The sequence below is a fragment of the Chrysemys picta genome, chromosome 7 (assembly GCF_011386835.1).
Source record: "Chrysemys picta bellii isolate R12L10 chromosome 7, ASM1138683v2, whole genome shotgun sequence".
In the NCBI taxonomy this organism is placed as follows: domain Eukaryota; kingdom Metazoa; phylum Chordata; order Testudines; family Emydidae; genus Chrysemys; species Chrysemys picta.
Genome location: NC_088797.1, coordinates 116980118 through 117003161, shown reverse-complemented (window position 1 = coordinate 117003161; position 23044 = coordinate 116980118). Strand labels below are relative to the sequence as shown.

The following is a 23044-nucleotide window of genomic DNA, read 5'->3' as shown; positions in this document are numbered from 1 at the left end:
ATTTATATACTTTTCTAATATGTTCCTAAAGGTTGATTTCAGGTCATGTAGCCTGTTGGTTGCTTAGACCTCGCTGGCTCAGTGTCATAGGGTAACAAGAAAACATTCTACAAATACATTAGAAGTAAGAGAAAAAACAAAGAGAGGATAGGCCCATTACTCAATAAGAGGGGGCGGGGGAGGGAAACAACAACAGAAAATGTGAAAATAGCAGAAGTGGTAAATGATGTTTTTGTTTTGGGTTTTCACCAAAAAGTTTAGTAGTGATTGGATATCTGAATGCTAGTGAAAATGAGGTAAAAATCAGAAGTTAAAACAGGGAAAGAACAAGTTAAAATTTATTTAGACAAGTTAGAAGTCAAGTCACGAGGGCCTGATGAAATATATCCTAGAATACTCAAGGAGCTGACTGAAGAGATATCTGAGCCATTAGCAATTATCTTAGAAAAGTCATGGAAGATGGGAGAGATTCAAAAAGAATGGAAAAAGGACAAATATAGTGCCAATCTATAAAAAGGGGAATAAGACAACCTGGAGAACTACAGACCAGTCAACTTAACTTCTTTACCCAGAAAGATAATGGAGCAAATAATTAAGCAATCCATTTGCAGACACCTAGAAGAAGATAATAAGGTGGTAAGTAACAGCCAACATGGGTTTGTCAAGAAAAAATGTCAAACTAACCTAATAGCTTTCTTTGACAGGGTAACAAGCCTTGTGGATGGGGGGCAGGGGGAGAAAGCGATAGATGTGGTATGTCTTGACTTTAGTAAGGCTTTTGATACTGTCTCGCATGACCCTCTCATATACAAACTGGGGAAATACAACCTAAATGGAGCTACTATAAGGTGGGTTCAAAACTGGTTGGAAAATCGTTCCCAGAGAGTAGTTATCAGTGGTTCACAGTCATGCTGGAAGGGCATAACGAGTGGGGTCCTGCAGGGATCAACTCTGGGTCTGGTTCTGGTTCTGTTCAATATCTTCATCAATGATTTAGATAATGGCATAGAAAGTACACTTATAAGGTTTGCGGACGATACCAAGCTGGGAGGGGTTGCAAGTGCTTTGGAGGATAGGATTAAAATTCAAAATGATCTGGACAAACTGGAGAAATGGTCTGAAGTAAATAGGATGAAATTCAATAAGGACAAATGCAAAGTACTCCACTTAGGAAGTTGCACACATACAAAATGGGAAATGACTGCCTAGGAAGAAATGACATGGAAAGGGATCTGGGGGTCATAGTAGATCACAAGCCAAATGAGTCAACAATATAATGCTGTTGCAAACAAAAGCAAACATCATTCTGGGATGTATTAGCAGGAGTTTTGTAAGCAAGACACAAGAAGTAATTCTTCCGCTCTACTCTGCGCTGATTAGGCCTCAACTAGAGTATTGTGTCCAGTTCTGGGTGCCACATTTCAGGAAAGATATGGATAAATTGCAGAAAGTCTAGAGAAGAGCAAGAAAAATGATGAAAGGTCTAGAAAACATGACATATAAGGGAAGTTTGAAAAAAAATTGGGTTTGTTTAGTCTGGGGGAACATGATAACAGTTTTCATGTACATAAAAGGTTGTTACAAGGAGGATGGAGGAAAATTGTTCTTAACCTCTGAGGAGAGGACAAGAAGCAGTGGGCTTAAATTGCAGCAAGGGACATTTAGGTTGGAGATTAGGAAAAACTTCCTAACTGTCAGGGTGGGTAAACACTGGGAGATTGTGAAATCTCCATTATTGGATATTTTTAAGAGCAGGTTAGACAAACACCTGTCAGGAATGGTCTAGATAATACTTAGTCCTGCCATCAATGCAAGGGACTGGACTAGATGAACTCTCATGATCCCTTCCAGTCCTGTGATTCTATGTTGGTAAAACTACTGGGCCTCAGACCTATATACCTTTTTATGAGATGCAAATGTTCCTTAATCTGCTCTATGGAAAGTGAAATTATGGAGACATTAGTCGTGACTCCAAAGTTAAGATTGCAACAAGATTTGGATACATATATCCATATCCTTAGCCAGCATAAATCAGTGAAGCTCCATTGACATCTGACCCTATGTCTGCTTTATGTAGTGATGCAGATATCGTCACTGGTTTTTAAAAGCAGCTTCCATTTGTGTATTTACAATTTTATGGCTGCAATGAGTTGCAGTTGCAAATTGTGCACATGCTGCTATGCACAAACTGCCTGTGGATACCAAGTGGCTTCTGATTATATTTACACTGAGTACATGCAGTGCACAGATCATTCACAATAGGAATGGTAATGTTGGAAGTTTGAGTTGTCTGGCACGGAAGCCAACTAGACGGGTCAGCCATGTTCAGTGGTTTGTCCAATAATAAATGAAACAAATGAGTTGCTGGAATGTTGCAGAGCTGCAGCTGATGTGATGAAATTCTTCATGCAAGAAAACTCCAAGTTGTAGAGAAACATACAGTTTAAATCTACCAGTGACATGGCATAAGCTTGCAGAACAAAGGTCAGGATCTCTGTCAGCCAACTGTTTCCTCCTGAGTCTTAATGGTTTTCACACTCGATAATAAAAAGATATGTGGGGTGAATTTAGCTCAGACATATGTTCTTGGATATATGCATGTATCAGGACAGAGAAGTCTGCTCATGTACTTTCCATGCACACCTGAGTTAGTTACCTGTGTGAAAGCAGGATCGGAAGGATGGGGGCCCCATTACGCTAATTTTTTACCACCAACGCCAAAGCCTGCTCTCCATTTTCTAAGTATGGCCAGGTCTACACTTAAAAGTTAGACACATGTAACTATGGCACTCAGGGGTGTGAAAAACTGCCCACCTAACCCTCCACGTAAAATGCTTCAGTCAACCTAACTACTGTAGCTCAGGGAGGTGGAGTTCCCACAGCAATGGAAAAACCTCTTTGAGAATTTTCCTGATCAGACTCCTCTCTAGTTAAAAGTGGACCAGTTTCTGCTGATATATTATGGATGAAATTTTCAACAGCCCTTAAGTGATTTAGAAGCCTAAGTCTCATTTTCAGGTGGCAAGTGATTTAGAAGCCTAATTCACTTGAAAATGAGACTTAGGGATTCCAAAATTTCCCCAAAGGTTATAGGGAGACTTTGATGCTACAAAAGAAGTCAGTGTGAACCCCCAAAATGAAGATGATATAGGGTCAAATTTTCAAAAGCCCTTAAGTGATTTAGAAGCCTAAGTCTCATTTTCAAGTGAATTAGGCTTCTAAATCACTTGCCACCTGAAAATGAGACTTAGGCTTCTAAATCACTTAAGGGCTTTTGAAAATTTGACCCTATATCATCTTCATTTTGGGGGTTCACACTGACTTCTTTTGTAGCACCAAAGTCTCCCTATAACCTTTGGGGAAATTTTGGAATCCCTTATAAACTGTGATAAGAAACTCACAGGCTGAATTGCCAACAAGACTTGGAGATATTTCCCTTCATTGATAAGAATCATGCTATGCATATCCAAAAACATCAACACAACGGGGTGGGAAGAAAGCACCCATAAACAGCAGACTGTTCCAATTGAGAAAAAAAGATATCGGCTTTTCTTAAATCACAAATGGCACAATATGTATGTTATGTGGGAGTCACAGTGACCCCATACTACTAGGATATTTGTCTTCAGTTATAAACAGCTCTGTCTGGAAATAATGTTGCCATACACCAAAACATCAGATGTGCTTTCCATGGAATTTTGCCTACGAAGAAGGCAATAGGTCAGTGGGAAAAAAGTATTTAAGTGAAAGTTACCCTTCATATTTGGAACTTTAGACCAAACAATTGCCATTTTCTCATGCTTTCCCCTGTATGATTTCAAACATATCCCCAGCTGCTGATACGCAATAGGGTCTATATTTCCACAGCTCAACTGTTTCACCACGTTCTAGTCTGCAGTATAACAGGCAGAAAGTCAGGCTCTCCTTGCCAGCTGCAATTACCCATGCTTGCCTTTCCTTTAGTAACAGCTGTTCTCACTGATTTTTGGCTCACCCACCACATTTACTAAACAATGCCAATCATTAGCATTACCATTTGTTTCTGAAGACATCCAGCTTCAATTACTTTCAGTCGCAGTCATCCACTCTTTGAGCTGCGGCTGCTGCAGAAACAGCGGTACAGAGTCCCAGCTGAAGCTGAGCTCCACCAAGTGATCATGGAGCATCACCAAAGCCTAGGGAAGCCCTTCCTCCTCCATATTCCCTTCCCTGGCATACTCCCCATGCTGGGACAGGTGGAAGAGCAGCTGACTTCACAAACCAGTAGCGTCTCCACTGGTGGAATTCTCAGCTGGCCAGTATCTGACCCCTTTATGCTACCTGAGTGGCCTAATGCAGTCAGATCATTGCCAGGGCTGCCAACTCTGATGAATTTATTGCAAATCTCATGATGTTTGGTCTTTTAAGCCACAGCTCCAGGAGTCAGGTGACTCTCAGCGGTCATTAAAAAATGTTTCTATCAACTTCATGATTGCAGAGAAAAAAAAGTTTGAAACCGTGTCTGATGTATAACATAAAGCCTCAGAAACCAGAAGACAAAGAAAAAGAACCCCAGATTTTTTTAAAATCTCATTTTTAAGCCAAACTCACAATTTTGAGGGTCCTGACTCCTGATTTTTGAACACTTGTGTTGGCAAGACTGTATCTAAGAATCTGGTCCAGTATGCTCAGCACAGATAACATCTCCCTGGCCCGCTCCCAGAGCAGGCCCTGAATGGCTAACAGCTCTGACAAGATTCCCATATCATCCAGCTTTGCTGGGAAGACTCCAGATATGACACGGGCCTTCAGAGGGAGGGAGAAGATTAACAATTTAGCTCTCCAAGGGAAGGCATAAGCATCCTTGGTGATCCTCACTGAGGAGTAGGTCTCTAGTCCACTTCTTTCCCCTCCTTCCCTTCTCTATCCTCATTTAAACTAGGGTCTTCCATCTCCTTTGGACCCGGACAGCCTCTCAATTTGCCACCCCACCCCAGGAGCAAGTAGAAATCCTCACACCCCTGCCTGCCCCAGTCACCTGGCTCCTTCACGCTTCTCTGCTGTGGTCTATGCTCCCACCATGACTCAGCTCGCCGAGGTTAGCTCCTAATCCAAGTGGGAGGTCAGGAATCAGCCGTAGAGGGAAGCAAACCTCCTCAGGACCAGGAAGATGACAGGGAGTGGGGTGGATGATTTACAATAGGGGGAAAGTGGATCAGAATGGCTCCTCACCATACCCTCCTCCCATCATATGTCTACACTGCAATTAGACATCTGTGGTTCACCCGTGCTGATTCAGGCTAAGGGGATAGTACTAAGAGTCTGTTTAATTGTGGTATAGACATTTGGGTCTGGGTCCCTCGCACCTCACAGGGTCCTAAAGCCCAGGTTCCAGCCTGAGCCCAGACATCTACAGCACAATTAAACAGCCCTTTAGCCGGAGCCCTGTGAGTCCACGCCAGCTGGCACGGGCCACCTGTGGGTTTTTAACTGCAGTGTAAACATAACTCAGTGTCCAGAAATCCCCACTCTCTTCCTGGCCCAATGAAATGGCCACCTCTAAACGCATTCACAGGGGAATTATTTATTTAGCCTTCTGAACACCTCACCTTCACTCAGGGCTCTTACAGCGATTTAAATGTACAAGGCAAAATGTAAAATCCACAAGGCACATGGACAGAATCCACATTGACTGCAATAGCCACCCCCTGACCACATTCACTCCCCCGCTCATTCCAGCTTCATTAGCTGGTGCAAGTTTTATTGCACACTCTTTGGTGTTTTGTTAAAGCTCCAGCTCCTGGAGCCCTGTGATTGTGAGAGACTCTCAGCTTTCATTTAAACAAAAAAAAAAGTTAGTTTCTGGCCAGTCTTGTGATTTTTGGGAGGAGCCTGGCTCATGACTGTTGAACGCTTGGGGCTGGCAATACAGTGGTGGCCCCCACAGATGAGCTTTGCAGCATGCCACAAGCAAGGTCGGCCTGGCCCACCGGAGTATCAGGAAGTCCCCCAGGGGGGTCTTTGTTTTATTAAAGCTTTGGCTGGCTGGGGCAAACACCACTCTCCTCTGTGGGATTTAATGAGAAGCATGTGCACATACACGGACCCCTCAGCCCACTCCTCTCCCTCACAGGGCCCTGCCATTCCCTCCTTCTTCTTCTTCCCACTACTGTGAGCACTTCAACTGCTGTCACTTTGGGATAGATTTTATTGTCATGGTTTCCTTTAATCCAAAATGGGCTTCAGTCATTTTGAAGAGCATAGAACAGGTTATTTGAATGGTTGTAATATTTCTGAAGGGAAGGCCAGGGCATAATTATATTTCACAGAGAAAAGATCCCCTTCAGGCAGGAGTTTATAGCACGAGCCTAGGACTTGGGAGACCTGGATTGAAGTCCCTGATATGCTACAAACTTCCTTTATGACCTTGGACACCTCACTTAGCTTCTCTGTACCTCAGTTCCCTATCTGAATAACAGCACTTCCCATTCTCACAGGAATGTTGCAAGAACAAATAAATAAATACATTAAAGATTGAGGCACGCAGACACTACCTATATGGAGGCCACATAAGTATTTTAGATGGACATTTTACTGACTCCATTTCCAGCTGTACAGTACCATATTATAAAGTGGGTCAAACGTTTAGCCCCAGATCCAAAGTTGGAAATGTTTGGAGTGTGTTTATTTCTAGCATTTACATTTGAAAAGTCAAATATATCCCTGTGTGGAATCCACAAAACCTTGGGGGTCGTTACCAAGTCTATGTGACTTATGCTGAGTCTACACTACAACATTTACACCCTGACCAACATAAAAGCCAGCAGCATAGACACAGTTATACCTCAGTTGTGCCTGCACAAGCTGCGTCCAGACTAGGAGGGTTTTGCCGGGATAGTATACCCATACAGCTATACCAGCTAAGAGTTCCTAGTGTAGACCTGGCCTCATTACTGTAATTACCCACTTGTGCCCAGTTCATTGCTGCAAAGAGCACTACAAACCTCAAACATTCCAGAAGAATACCATGGGCATTTTTGCATATCCACTTAATATGTTCCAGGGCTGTGGTCTTCAGTGAAAAGACTCAGTGAAAACTCCAAAACAATAAGCTCATTCAAACACTCTCTCTCTTCCCCAGCTGGGAATCAATGCAAACAAATCCTGTTGTGTAAGGACAAGGGGGAGGGAGGGGAAGAGGGCAGGGGGCAAAGGTGTGTGTATTTGGGGAGGGGAGGAAGCATTCCCATTGCCAAGCTGCAGCATGACAAAGAAATAGACACTGCAACATAAAGCAAGGGTGGGTCCCACATCGTTTTACAGGTATTTTACAAGGGGCAATTTTGGAGTGCTGGCTTGTTGCCTTGTGAGCTGTTTCCCTTTGTTAAGTTGTTCAGTGGTACCATGCTGGTGGGGAGGAGGAGGCAGGAAGGGGTGGAGGGAAGGGTGTTGTAATAATAAAACCCATTTATGCAGCCCATTTCATTCCAAAGTACATTACAGTCTGCGCACGCAGTGTCTCACCACCAAGCCCATTTTTCTGGCTGCTAGCGTGTGGAGCAAACCCCCAATGCTCATTGCACACTGTGGAGAGGATAAGGGAATGTTCACATGCCTAACAGTTCAAGGCATGTACAAAACTATATATGACTCGTCAAATTCAATTGTGGCTGATGCCAAAAATTTCCCTGATTTTCTTCAATGAAGCCTATATCTGCAGAGCTCCGAGAATGATTAAAGGATTAGAAAACCTGCCTTATAGTGGTAGATGAAAAGAGCTCAATCTAGTTATCTTAACAAACAGATGCTTAAAGATTAACTTGATCACAATCTATAAGTAGCAACATGGAGAACAAATATTTAATAATGGGGTGTTCTGTGACATTGCACTCCATAATGTTTTATGGAAATATGTCTATGAGTGGAAATATAATGTAACTGGAATATACTTTATGCAAAAGGTCTCTTGTAAGGTATCATTACAAATCTTATAATCTACTGAGTGTGTTCATCCTATTTTTATGAATGTATCATTCTTGTATCTGAAACTAGGAATATGAAATATAACTCTGAGGTCCTATTTTAATTATGCAAAGTGTGGGCCATTAATGGTGGTTTGGCTCCCATTAACTAGGACAATTGGTTGCAAATGGCTCTGTTTAATTGTAAGCCTTCCTGTATATGTGTGTGCCAGCCAGTGGGTAATGAAATCTTACAGTGACATGTGATCACGTCACCTGAACTGGAATCCATCTTAAACCTGGTGCTTTTCCATTTAGAAGGAGGGGTGGGGTCCCAGAGAGACAAAGGATTCCCGCCTTGTGCCAAAGCTATAAAAGGGGCTGGAACAGAACAAAGGGGGCTGCCAGTCCTGAGAAATCCCTGAGTTACCACCTGAGATGGAACTAACAAGGTCTGTACCAGGGGAACAGATTGGGCCCAGACTAGGAAGGAGTGTAGTCTGTGAAAGAAGCTTATTGGAACATCTCTTAGGGTGAGATTTACCTATATTCAGTTTCTTAATGTATTAGGCTTAGACTTGCATGTTTTGTTTTATTTTGCTTGGTAACTTACTTTGTTCTGTCTGTTATTACACCTCTACCCCAGTATAACGCGACCCGATATAACACAGGTTCGCATATAGTGCGGTAACCCCGGGGTTCCAGCAGCAGGGCTTGGGCGGTGCTTTAAAGGGCCCGGGGCTCTGGCTACTGCGGGGAGCCCCGGGCCCTTTATATCACCCCCAGAGCCCTGCCGCTACTGCCCTGGGGCTCCAGCAGCGGGGCTCGGGTGGCGATTTAAAGGGCCTGGGGTGCCCCGCAGCCGGAGCCCTGCCCCAATTTAACAGGTTTCACCTATAACACGGTAGGGATTTTTGGGAGCAGGGGGAGCAAACAGCTGTGCATCTCTCTCTATCAGTGTTATAGAGGGTGGACAATTTATGAATTTACCCTGTATAAGCTTTATACAGAGTAAAATGGATTTATTTGGGGTTTGGATACTATTGGGAGTTGGGTGTCTGGGTGCTGGAGATAGGTGATCTGCTGAGCAGTTTTTGGTTAAAGTCTGCAGCTTTGGGGGTGTGGACCAGACCTGGATCTGTGTTGCAGCAGACTACCATCTCTGGTTCAACAAGGCAGGATTCTGGAGTCCCAAGTTGGCAGGGAAAACGGGCTCAGTGGTAATCTCAGCACATCAGGTGACTGTCCCAAGGGGGCCTCTGTGACCAAACCCATCACATCTTCAATCTAGTAGAGAAGGTATAACACGATCCAATGGCTGGAAGTTGAAGCTAGACTAATTCAGAACACGAAACAAAGCATACATCTTTAACAGTGAGGGTAATTAACCATTAGAACAGTTTACCAAGGGTCATGGTGGATTCTCCGTCACTGGAAATTTTTAAAATCAAGACTGGATGTTTTTCTAAAAGATCTGCTCAAAGGAATTATTTTGGGGAGTTTATAACAAACGGTCAGACTAGATTATCACAACAGTCCCTCTGGCCTCGGAATCTATACCCACGAAAGCTTATGCCCAAATAAATCTGTTAGTCTTTAAGGTGGCACTGGACTCCATGTTGTTTTTGTGGATACAGCAGGGCCCGCTCCAGGGTTTTTGCCGCCCCAAGCAGCAAAAAAAAAAAAAAAGTCACGATCAGCTCTACTGCAGCCACTTCAGTCTTCGGCGGCAATTCGGCGGCTAGTCCTTCGCTCTGAGAGGGACCAAGGGACCCGCCGCCGAATTGCCAAAGAGCCGGACATGCCGCCCCTCTCCATTGGCCGCCCCAAGCACCTGCTTGCTGGGCTGGTGCCTGGAGCCAGCCTTGGGATACAAACTAAAACGGCTACTCCCGATCTAGAATACAGGGACACTCATCCACAAGCAGCAAACTCGAGGATCCTCAGGTCCTCTGTTGAGGCTAGAGATGCATCTATACTAGAAGAGAGACAGCGGTAATAATCTGGCTTGGGTGATTGTGCGTAGGATGGGATTTGGCTTGAGGGTGGCTACTGTGGATCTATTATTGAGTTGGGTTGTGGTTTTGGAAGCCAGTCACAACAATCAAAACGAGTTTCTTCTTTTGGATCCCCACTGAGTAAATGAGGTGCTCCAGCCTACTCCCAGCAGTGGCATCCTCTGCTCCCTCCACAAACACCCACACGGTGATTTTCATAACAGGACAGGGATGTTACATGGAGGACAGTCATTTGTCATCTATATTTTTTTTAACAGATGTTAAATGAGGCAGTACGCTAGCTGTTACAGGAGAGGATGTAGGGTTTGACTAGAGTATAACATGTTGTCCCATTTTAACTCTAGTTCAGAGATTGCCAATTAGATCAAGTTAACTAACAACTGCAAACATTATCCTAAACTGAGTTCTAGATTACAGCACCACCACTTGTGGAGCCTGTAGACTTGCATTTATAATCATATTCGTTAACTCAAAATGATTGCCAATGAACTTGAGTTAGTGAAGGGCCAAAAACTCTAGTCTAGATATGTAAGAGTCAGACCTCTTCAGTTTTATTCCCAGCTCTGCCTTGCTATTTAACCCTGGGCACATAACTTAACCTTTCTGTGCTTTGATTATGTCTGCTCATAGCTTTAAGGCCTTGTCTTCACTAGACAAGACAAGCTGTTGGTTTAACATGCGTTAGCTGGTCAGGGTAAACCCTTATCTACACTCAGATGTTAACATGTTAAAATACCGCCTTTCCTGCTAGTGTAGATATAGCTTAACTGGGCACAGTACAACACATCTAGCCTGCAGGAGTGTTGCGAGACCTACTTGATGTCTGCAAAATGCTTGGAGATCTTCAGGTGAAAAGAAATGCAGTTTGCCGACTTCTTCCAACCCAAACAGCCAAGAACAAGGGGAGCCCCACCTGTCCTTCTCTGAAAGATCTGACTAGAAATCAGGCTTTGGTTCGAGTTATACGGGTTCGTTAGGTTTTATAAAAAAATATATATATCTTGTCAATGCCAATACATTGCCAAAGCACTAGTGGAAGTAGCTCATCCTCCACCCACATACATTTCTTCTGTCCCTGGCAAGCACCTTCTCCCCCCCAATTGCCTAGCTTAGTTTGAATCCCCCCACTGGTGTAGCCCAGGCCAGAGAGAGAAAATGAGTTTGCTCTACAGCCTTAGCTAACAGCCAGTTGGTTTTTGGCTGATGCACTAAGCTCCAGAGCTGAAGTCAAAGCATCTTAGTCCTGACAGCGGCGAGTCCCAGATACTCCGCTTACTCCTCCTGTCGAGGTGGAGTACAGGTGTCGATTCAGGGATCGATTTATCGCATCTAGACAAGACGTGATAAATCAATCCCCAATACATGGAACACTACCCGCCGATCCTGCGGGTAGTATAGACGTACCCTCTAAGTGGTCTCGGTGCTGCTAGATGGGTCAGAACACCACAACCAGGAGGTATGTGCGTTACACCAGGTCGGTTAAACCTCATTTAAAATGGGCATAATCACCACAGCTTTGGTGCAGCTACTTCCGTTCTAATAAAATCTTGTGGATGTCACACTAACTTCAGGGCCGCCCAGAGGATTCAGGAGGCCTGGGGCAAAGCAATTTTGGGGGCCCCTTCCATAAAAAAAAAGTTGCAATACTATATTCTCATGGGGGCCCCTGTCGCTGAGGGGCAAATTGCCCCACTTCCCCTCCTCCCCCCCCCCCCCCCCCCCGGGCAGCCCTGGGAAAAATAAACATTTAAAAACCTTCCACATCTCGGCACAAACCCAGTTTCGAGAAAACTTCTTTTCAGGTCACCTTTACAAGGTATCACTGGTTCTCAGCATCAGCTAGTGCTAAAAGGCACTAAAGCTCATTAAAAGGGTTGGACAAATATTTTCCGTCAAAACTTTTTTTGGATCGAAAACTAGAGGTTTTTAAAAAGCAGAAAAAATCACGGACAATGTCTGCTTTCCTTCAAAATTTGTTGTTTTTTTTTAATTGAAAAGCTGAAATTAGACTGCCAAAACCTGAACATGATTTGGGGTTTCAGAAGTGTGTGGCCAAATATTTGCTGCTTGCGGTGTTTGATTGTTTAAAGAAACAATAAAAAAATTCTGCTTAAAAAAAATCCAAAACTTTTGAACCACCTCAGCTTGTGACCAAACGCCTGAGCCTATCCAGTCAGAGATTTTTCCAGATTTCTGATACTCTGCTGGCTTCCTTGACTCATATCTGTCTCCATAAGTTTGGATTCATTTAGATTAGAACATAAGAATGGCCATATTTGATCAGACCAAAGGTCCATCCAGCCCAGTATCCTGTCTACCAACAGTGACCAATGCCAAGTGCCCCAGAGGGAGTGAACCTAACAGGTAATGATCAAGTGATCTCTCTCCTGCCATCCATCTCCACCCTCTGACAAACAGAGGCTAGGGACACCATTCCTTACCCATCCTGGCTAATAGCCATTAATGGACTTAACCTCCAGGAATTTATCTGTTTCCTAGAGACTGGCTCCATGGGATCCCTCACAAATTGGAGATGGTTACTGGGGGGTTGTCTTTAGTATAGACTATGTACATAGTCCACGAACTGAGCATTTGAGCTTGTTCCAGAATCTGGGATGAGCCTCTGTTGTGAAAACTGAAATGCTCAAAATAGCACATGCATGTGAATGGACACAGGGTGCTAAAATTAAATTAACCCAGGGGTTCTCAAACTGGGGGTCGGAACCCCTCAGGGGGTCACAAGGTTATTACTGGGGATAGTGAGCTGTCAGCCTCCTCCTCAAACCCCGCTTTGCCTCCAGCATTTATAATAGTGTTAAATATATTAAAAAGTGTTTTTAATTTATAAGGGAGGGTCGCACTTAGAGGTTTGCTATGTGAAAGGGGTCACCAGTACAAAAGTTTGAGAATCACTGAATTAACCCCTCTGGAGCCTCGGTGAATGCAGGGGAAAGGAGTCTCCCTTGGTAGAGTTGGGAAGGAGGTAGGTGGTGTATGACATTGCTCTTCTCATGTGATCCCTCCCCCATGGCTCTCTTGGCTCTATCACTGCTAATCTAAAGTGGCTAATTTTAAATGAAGCTACCCTCCCCTGACATGAATCTCCCTATGGCACTGAAATTAAATGTAGACTATAGTTTGGAATTTGAGAAGTGAAAGGGATGGTAGCCCTAAGGGAAAAGATATCAGTTTGGTTCATTGTGTTAAATAGCCATCTGCAAGCCTCAAACTGCTGAATGAGCTTTAGGGTAGGGAAGGCTGTGCCTCCCCAAACAGCCTGGCCCTGCCCCCTATCTGACCCCCACCTACTTCCTGCCCCCCCCGAACTGGACCCCTCAGAATCCCTGACCCACCTGCTCCTTGTCCCCTCACTGCCCCCCCAACCACCACCCCGGGACCCCACCCAGGGCCGGCTCTAGGCACCAGCAAAACAAGCTGGTGCTTGGGGCGGCACATTTTTAGGGGCGGCATGGCCGGCGCCAGAATGCCACCCCTAAAAATGTGCCCCGGCTGCCCTAGCTCACCTCCGCTGCTGCCGTTCACGTGCTGCTGCTCCCCCTCCCTCCCAGGCTCTCAAACCTGGGAGGGAGGGGGAGACTCCGAGTGGCCGCGGCGCGCATGCCGCTTCTCCCCCTCCCTCCTAGGCTTGAGAGCCTGGGGGGAGGAGGCAGGGCTGGGGATTTGGGGAAGGGGCGGAGCTGAAGAGGGGCTGGAGGTGGGGTAAGAAAAAAACGGGGGGGGGGGGTGTGGCCAAAATTGTTTCTGCTTGGGGCAGCAAAAATCCTAGAGTCGGCCCTGCCCCCACCAACCTCCCCTGTCTGCCCCGACCCCTATCCACTCCCCGCTGAATCCTGACAGACCCCTGGAACGCCCATGATCCAACCCCCCCGTTCCCCGTCCCCTGACCGCCCCCCAGCAGCGCTGTCCAGGGTCGCTCCTGGGTTACCGTCGCCTCTCCCCTCTCTTGGGGCCTCAACGCACCGCGTCCAGGAGCTGCCCTGGCCCCTGGACAGCGCTGCAGCGGCGTGATTCTGGCGGGACTGGAGCTCGCAGCCCCACCCTCTTACCACACGGCTCTGAGTCAGTGGGAGGAGTTCAGGCCACGCCGCTGCAGCGCTCTCCAGGGCCGCTCCTGACGCGGCGTGCTGAGGCGCTGGGGGATGGGGGAGGTGGAGGCAGGGCTGGGGGCCCCTGTGGGGCCTGGGGCAAATTGCCCCATTTGCCCCCCCCCGGGTGGTCCCAACACTAACAAGCATCAATTAAATCAAAAGTCAGGCCGGAACTTGTTGGTTGAGCACAAAATTCCCTCTTAAATCACTAAAACATCCTGAGGGGGCCCAGTGACTAGAGCAACTGCTACTTCTGTTCTGCAGCGCAAGCATTTATAGGTTTTCCTTACAGAGAACAGATCAGCTCCTCCTTCCAGAGATGGGAGTCTTGTATGGGAGCAGGATCAGACCCTAAGTGCCCACTAGTTTAGGGCATCCTCCCTGTTTTCTTGGCCAGAAGAGAGTGGTTGAAGTTGACCAAGTTATGTTTTGCCCGACGCTTGGTCTACATTTATCCTGGCATAGTTGTGTCATTCAGGGATATGGCTTTTTCCACACACCAGACTGGCACAGCTATGCTAGGATTACTCTCAAGTGTGGGTGCAGCTATACTGCTGGAAAGGGGCTTTCAACCAATGTAGCCAATGTTGTTCAGGGAGGTGGCGTTCCTGCACGGACAGGCCCCTTCTGGCAGTAGACTGTGTCTACCCTCCAGGGCTCTGTCCGCACAGGAAGCGCCTTAGCGGGCATAAACTGGTGTAGGTGCAGGCTGATTTACACCAGCTGAGGGTCTTGCCCTGTGATTGTCCTTTCCTAAATAGGGACAGTCAGCAGGTGTGTGCAGCCTGCAAAGAATTTAAAAACAGGCCCCCCAAGGGCCAGGTTGATGTTTATCTTTGCTCTCTTCAGCTATCCCTGGACGATGTCAGCCCAGGGGGTTCATTGGTTTTTCAGTGTCTGAGGAGCCCCATTTGGGCCCTGCAGCTTTTCCCACAGACGTGACAGGTGTAATCTTGGAGGAGACATCCTTGTGGGCTAGACTGTCCTGCCCTTTCTTTCCTCCGTTGTGGCCTCCGTCTCAGGCGCACGTCTGTTCTCCTCAAAGTGAGCTACACCGGCATCAAGCCCTAGTGACCTCGGTGCATTTACACCAACAAAGCAGAGCGGATTCTGGCTCCACGCGGTACAGCCCACTGCCTCAGCAACCCAGCGCGCTCATTATAAAAGCCACCCACTCCGCTCAACAGCAGAACAAAACACCTATTTGGAGACCAGCTGCCACTTCCCCTCCAGCAGCTCGTCCTTCTGAAATAACGCCACGCGCGGGGGGGTGCTCTGAATGCCCCACGCGCACGGGAGAGGGAAAGGCGGGGGGGGAGAGAGGGAAAGGCGCGGGGGGGGGGGGGGAGTTCTTTCCGCTGCAGAAGCAAAAGGAAGCAGAAAGAAGAACAGGAGGACTTGTGGCACCTTAGAGACTAACAAATTTATTAGAGCATAAGCTTTCGTGGACTACAGCCCACTTCTTCGGATGCATATAGAATGGAACATATATTGAGGAGATATATATACACACATACAGAGAGCATAAACAGGTGGGAGTTGTCTTACCACCTCTGAGAGGCCAATTAATTAAGAGAAAAAAATCTTTTGAAGTGATAATCAAGCTAGCCTAGTACAGACAGACAGTTAGATAACAAGTGTGAGAATACTAACAAGGGGAGACAGATTCAATGTCTGTAATGGCTCAGCCATTCCCAGTCCTTATTCAAACCGGAGTTGATTGTGTCTAGTTTGCATATCAATTCTAGCTCAGCAGTTTCTCGTTGGAGTCTGTTTTTGAAGTTTTTCTGTTGTAATATAGCCACCCGCAGGTCTGTCACTGAATGACCAGACAGGTTAAAGTGTTCTCCCACTGGTTTTTGAGTATTTTGATTCCTGATGTCAGATTTGCGTCCATTAATTCTTTTCTCTACGCAAAAGAATTAATGGACACAAATCTGACATCAGGAATCAAAATACTCAAAAACCAGTGGGAGAACACTTTAACCTGTCTGGTCATTCAGTGACAGACCTGCGGGTGGCTATATTACAACAGAAAAACTTCAAAAACAGACTCCAACGAGAAACTGCTGAGCTAGAATTGATATGCAAACTAGACACAATCAACTCCGGTTTGAATAAGGACTGGGAATGGCTGAGCCATTACAGACATTGAATCTGTCTCCCCTTGTTAGTATTCTCACACTTGTTATCTAACTGTCTGTCTGTACTAGGCTAGCTTGATTATCATTTCAAAAGTTTTTTTTCTCTTAATTAATTGGCCTCTCAGAGGTGGTAAGACAACTCCCACCTGTTTATGCTCTCTGTATGTGTGTATATATATCTCCTCAATATATGTTCCATTCTATATGCATCCGAAGAAGTGGGCTGTAGTCCACGAAAGCTTATGCTCTAATAAATTTGTTAGTCTCTAAGGTGCCACAAGTCCTCCTGTTCTTCTTTTTGCGGATACAGACTAACACGGCTGCTACTCTGAAACCTTTCAAAAGGAAGCAGGTCAGCTTCGCCAGGGCTGGGAATTTGAGCACATCCACGGGGTTCGCTTTCTAGGGCCAAGTTCCCTTTGTACAGGTCTGTGCTCCTGAGCGAGTCCCGGGCTGTGCATTTCTTCAGCCAGAGCTGCACTGGATTAGTCAGACTGATTGTAACACACCCACCCACCCAAATCAACCGGCGTCTTTCCATTGGCTTCCCTGGACCAGCGACCACCCTTCTATTGAAACACCGGCTTCAACCCGACCCGCCTCTCTTCCGAAACAGAGCAGAGCTTGCCCAGGGCTACAATGGGCTTCACCTCCCCGTCCCGGCAGCAGCAACCTCTTGCAGGGGCGCGGAGGGAGGATTTGGCTTGGAAGCAGGAAATCGGCTCAGATCCCCTATTCTATTGACCGGGGCTGCGCCTGTCTGCACTTGCCGCTGTTTCCATTTCGGCTGGACGCCGCCCCACTGCTCTCAAAGCAACAAGGAGCCCACCTGAAACCGACCGGCCCGGCCAGGGGAACTCCGTCTCCCTCGCGCTTCCTCCAGCCCCGGGCTGGTTTTTTGGGCTTGAGTTTTGCCCGATCCCTGAATTTCCCTCGCTCCCTGTTAATCATCGGCCACCCCAGGAAAGCCCCCGCGGCTCTCAGGGCGAGCAGCCAACAGAGCCAAGCGGCGGAGCCCGTGGGGGACACCCCCAAACTGAGCCCGTTCTGAAAACGTGCCCACGGCAATACACAGCAGGGTGTCTAGCCCTGCCCCCCCCTTTTTCCCGAGGATCCTGAAACTGCCGGCGCGGGGGGGACACACCAAAATCAAATCAACCCAAAGACACGCCGCTGCTGGGGCGAGTTGTTCAGTGGAGAAGCTCGAGCTGGAATTTCAAGCCGAATCCCAGCCCCCAGCCGAGCATCCATCTACTCCAGCAAGCAGAGTCCCCAGCGGAAACCCATCAGCCGCCAATGATACATGCTGGGAAGGCGGCTCCCAGAAATGGAAAGAAAACTGGGATCGGCTCCCCAAGCCGCTTTAAACCCACGAAGGGGGGGAAGAGATCCCTGGGCAGGCGTGTTTCCCCCACAAAACCTCTCCGCTCCCACCCACGCGCTAGCCCGACCCGGCACTATCACCCAGGAATAATCAGCACCATTCCTAGCTTACCTTTAAATTTTTCCATCTGGTTTGTAGGCAGATCCAGACAAGGGCTCGGGTTTTTTTGCAGGGGCTCGGTTATTTCAGCCTCCCAGGTGCCCGCTGATTCCCCCACGAGAAGACGATCGCTTTCCCACCAATCCAGTTATGTATTTCTCTGTCCTAAAGACACTTCTCAGCCTCTGATTCTGGCTCCAGTCAGTTTCTCTCGCTCCCCTCTCTGAAAGCTCCTCCCTGTGAGGTCACATACAGCAGCTGTACCCACTGGTGCTCAAGTAGCTAGTTGCAAAGCTGACTGCAACTCCAGCAGGCGAGTGTCTAAAAGGGGCTGCGTGTCAGAACTTCTAGGTAGCCAGTCCCCGACTGGTTTGTTTTTAAAGGGAGCTCAGTTTTGCTTAGATCTGTTCCCACCACGGCTGCTACTACAGCCCCCACGTTACAGCACCCGTGGTGGGAACAGAGCTAAGCAAAACTGAGCTCCCTTTAAAAACAAACAACAAACCCAGGACAATAGATGGTTCCTTTTCCATTATTGTCAAAGGGGTGGGGGGGAAATCAGGGCTTGGAAAACAGCAAGCTTCAAGTCTTATGAACAGTTCCTCCGCCAGAGCAAGAGAAGCAGCTAATGACTGTTGCTGAAATGTGGTGCCCAGATGAAGGACCAAACCGTTTTATTTCTGTGGGCGGTTCCACATAGGGCAGTTGGAGCCCAGAGCTGAGGGAACCTCCTGCAGGGACGTGGAGAGATGTTCCAAGTTGGTGTACTTGTGCTACAGCTGACTTAAAAAAAAAAAAATGCCCCTGCTTTACCAGTAGGGAAGGGATAGCTCAGTGGTTTGAGTATTGGCCTGCTAACCCCAGGATTGTGAGTTCAGTCCTTAAGGGAGCTACTTAGGGTTCTGGGGCAAAATCAGTACTTGGTCCTGCTAGTGAAGGCAGGGGGCTAGACTTTATGACCGTTCAGGGTCCCTTCCAGCTCTATGAGATAGGTAGATATCTGTGGGGGTTTTTTTAAATTTTATTCTTTTAATTGCTTCATCTTTCTGCTCTTAGTGATAAGTCCTCTAACACAGTCAGCTTAAAAATTATTGGGGCAGTTCCTGCTTTCCTAGAAATGTGCTTACCATTGACTTCCATCTATAAAATGGAGATAATGATACTCTTATTTGTACAGGGCTTTGAGATCCTCTAAGGTGAAAGTTACTGTACAAAAGAATGACTGAATATTATTCTGGGAGGGGATCTGGTTTTATTTTATTTTTCCTTACTTGTGTTATAACATCACCAAGAGAAGCAGCATGATCCAGTAGATAGGGCACTGGACTGGGAGTCAGGAGATCTGGGTTCTATGCTCAACTCTGCCCCTGAGTTGCTGTTGTTACCCTGGCCAATTCACTTGTCACCTCATCAGTTCTGTCAAGTTAGCCTGTCAACAGGGAATCCGGTGGCACCTTAAAGACTAACAGCTTTATTTGGGCATAAGCTTTTGTGGGTAAAAAAACCACTTCTTCAGATGCAGGCCTGACACATGAAGAGAAGGGAGTTAGTTAGCTCAGAAGTGGAGACCCATGTTGACAGGGCCAATTCGATCAGGGTGGATGTGGTCCACTCCCAATAATTGATGAGCTGGTGTCAATTCCAGGAGAGGCAAAGCTGCTTTTGTAGTTAGCTAGCCACTCTCAGTCCCTGGTCAAGCCCAAATTAAATGGTGGCATATAAAACATTAGTAGACATGCGGCTGAATGAGCCCCTGATGGTGCGGCTGATGTGGTTGGGTCCTCTGATGGTGTCACTAGAGTAGATATGGGGACAGAGTTGGCAACGGGGTTTGTTACAGGGATTGGTTCCTGGGTTAGTGTTGGTGTGGTGTGGTGAGTATATGTTTCAGGTTGGGGGGCTGTCTGTAAGCAAGGACTGGCCTGCCTCCCAAGGTCTGTGAGAGTGAGGGATTGTTTTCCAGGATAGGTTGTAGATCGTTGATGATGTGCTGGAGAGGTTTTAGCTGGGGGCTGTACGTGATGGCCAGTGTTATTTTCTTTGTTGGGCCTGTAGTATACTACTGTAGTTAGTCTTTAAGGTGCCACCAGACTCCTTGTTGTTTTTGTGGATACAGACGAACACGGCTACCCCCTGATACTTGACACCTGTCCATAGGCTCTCCCAAACCTAAAGGCCCACCCCCTTGTCTGAGAGGGAGGAGCCACTGAGCCAGAAGACAAGCGATTACCACAGGGAACAACAAATACAATAAAATAAAAAACGGGGATGAGATGGAGAGTCAAAGGGCCAGAACAAGGAATCCATAGAGGGATGCAGACAGAGCAGAGGACCCCTGACTGCACCTCAAAGGAGTCCATAAGTGGTTTGCTCAAGGTCACACAGGGAGTGTGTCAGAGCCAAAATTTGAACCCAGCTCTCCTGAGTGCCAACCCAGTGCTTTAGACAAAAGAGTCGTAGGGGCTAGTCCCAGCTCTGCCACTGATTTGCTGATGTGAGCCTGGCCAATTTACTTCACCTCTGGGCCTCCATTTCCCTGTCAGTCTTGTCTAATTAGACTGTAAGCTCTTCAGGGCAGAAATTCTCACTCTGTGTTTGTATGTTGTCCCTTGTCCCAAATGATCTCATTTGGGACCTCTGTTGTTGGGCTCCACTACCATTTTAGATACCTGGCTTTCCCTATGATTTATATATTCATTGGCTGAGCTCGCAAAACTCTATGCTCAACTTGATGGCATTTCTCTGAGTGATACAGTAACTCCTGAACACTGCTTCTGATCGGTTCCAAAATTTCAGGGAACATTCCAGGCATCCATGGGCTGGACCCTTTTATTGTGACTGAGGAAAGAAAAAAGAAAAAGAAAAAAGAAAAGAAAACCTGAAAGGGGGGGAAAAGGGCGACTCATTGAGCCCCTGGCAGCTGATTAGCAGAGCTGCCAGTTTCAACCCACTCTGCAACTGATGCTTGATGGCAACCATTAACACATTCCAGCATAACAATACCTCTCATTTTAGCTCCCTCCATTCTTCCAACTATGTGGACACCTTGAAGGAGAAAGAAAGGAGAATAAGAATGGTGAAGGTGAAGGGAGAAATGGGTGAGCACAAAACTCCTGAAAGTGGGGTGGGGATAAGGAATGGGACCACATCCCTGCAAGGGGTGGGGAGAATGGAGAGGTCACAGGACCTCTGATGGGGAGGGAAAACAGGAGAGCCTGGTATGGGGGAAATGAGCACTGGGGAAAGGGGGTATGGGACTGCACATAGAGGCCCTGGCAAGCGTGGAAGAGAATGGGGCATTGTGGCAGAGGAGAAATGGAGGGCACACAGAACTCCTGGCATGCTGGGGGGATGGCGGTTCTCACAGAACCCCTGGGGTGGGAAGGGAATGGCAGTGGGGACATAAGGCAGGGGGGAGGGGCTGCAGGGAGCTGCTGAAATAGAGGGGGATGAGGGTGGGAACAGAGGGGTGCAAGGAGCCCCTGGTGTGTGCAATATGCTCAGCCTACAGAAGTTACAAAAAACATGCACCCCTCTACCACAAAATAAGTAGAACAATAAAAAGGCAGGTATAGCTGAAGTGCAAGACCCCTGGACAGGAGAGAGGCAAATAAGAGGTCACATGATAAAAGTAATAGGTGGTCTAGAGAAGGCAGAGCAGAGAGTCTGTTCTCTCTGTCTCATAAGAGCAAGGGGACAGTCAATTAAACTGAAAAGTAGCCAATTTAAAACTGATGAAAGGAAATACTTTTCCACTCAGGGAGTAATTAGCCGGTGGAACTCACTGGCACAGGATGTCACCGAGGCCAAGAGGAATCAAAGAGGAATTGGATTGTTTATATGAATAACAAGAAGAATACCCAGAGCTACAACAGTTAATGCTAACAAAGAGGCTTGCAAGAGATAAAAGCCTCCTGCTTTAGGACTCAAACCAGCCTCTCACTATTAGGGAATAAGTTAAACATGTAATGGGGAGGCAGGGGGAAGATTACGCCATACCTGCCAACTGTAGGATTTTTACAAGAGATGCCTCAGAGGAATATCTGTGGAGACAGGAACCATGGTTCTGATCCATTCCACCAGTTCCCATGTTCCTCTGCAAAAAACAAACAAACAAAAATATTGCCATGAGGCAAAATTGCTGCGTATGAGAGCTGAAAAATAAAATAGTAAAATATGCTGTCTAGCACATGGGTGTCTCTAACAGACTAACAGGACTTAGTCCTTCTGTGTTGGTGCTTAGACAATCATTCCTGCCTCAGAGGGCTTACGTTATATCTATATTCACTGCTATACTATGTAAAGGTCCAACACTCCATCTTTCACTACAGTCATGCCTTGCACTCAGCCCCCAGAAGCTCTCGTTGTGACCCACTGGACAGATTTTCAAGAAGGCACAGTAGCCACTGACCTGAGCTCTTTCAAAGATATGGCCACTTACATTGTTGCATGAATGGGAGCTGAGCTCTTTCAAATACAGTCCAAGTGTCTTCCATCTAAGGAACTCAATGTGGTTCACAAACATAAATTAAGCTTCACAGCCCCTATTTGAGGGAGTATTATTATCCCTGTTTTACAGATGAGACACTGAGACACAGTGAGGTGAGGGAAAAGGACTTGCCTGGGGTCAAGTAGGAAGGCAAATTGGGGAATAGAATCTTCATATCCTGTTAAACCACAAGGTCATCCATGTCTTTGGGCCTAAAGTCAAAGGCAGCTTTGGGATGTGTAAGTGCCACATATACAAGCAAGATCTATGCCTCAGTTCAGTGTACTTGTTACTTTATTTGGAAGATGTGAACAAGCTCATGCAGCACTGAGGGGGCAGAAATTGGACATCTCCCTTGAGCAGGCATAGAACTGGCACGGAGCTGGTGCTTATGCCACTCCGTGATGTCCCTAATATAGGCCATCTGAATTTATACTTGAGCTGGGACAAAACACAGACAGAGAATCAGGGAGACACAATCAGCTCCCTTTCCCTGCTGCACCAACAGAGCTGGAATATGGTCTGGGATATTGTTTACCTACACATCAGTGTGAGAGCAAGGCTGGCCACATAATTCTGGGAGGCTCAATCCAGCAAGAAAATAGGAAGCCTGAATCTGCAGAGAGAAACTGCTTTGATTCTGGTTCTTCCAAGTTTTTATAAAGTTGTGTCTAACCTGGCTAAGGACTGGAGTAGAATTGCATGGGATTCCAACCCAGCACAAACAGACCATGAGGATTGGGGGGTGGGGGGTGGGGGGTTAGTTTTCCTAATTAATTTGTCCCAGCTGTCTTGCAGTTTTGTGTAGTACAGACAGGAAGTGTTCTCCGTTGGTTTTGCCCACCCTTGTTTCCTCTCTTC

The 23044-nt window shown here is 46.7% G+C and overlaps 1 protein-coding gene across 6 annotated transcripts in view; it reads right to left on the bottom strand.

Annotated features, from left to right (window-relative positions):
* AFAP1L2 (actin filament associated protein 1 like 2) overlaps nucleotides 1–18062 on the bottom strand; it is a 122899-nt gene extending 104837 nt beyond the window's left edge. For 3 of the 6 annotated variants that reach the window (XM_065552462.1, XM_042855285.2, XM_065552460.1), the window contains exon 1: nucleotides 17707–17887. In XM_065552462.1, the coding sequence (XP_065408534.1) occupies nucleotides 17707–17722 (16 nt within the window). In that variant the 5' untranslated portion in view covers nucleotides 17723–17887. Of the gene's footprint in view, nucleotides 1–17706 lie in introns of all 6 variants that reach the window. The other 3 variants (XM_008166321.4, XM_042855286.2, XM_065552463.1) reach the window with 3 other exon arrangements.
* Nucleotides 18063–23044: the final 4982 nt, after the last annotated feature.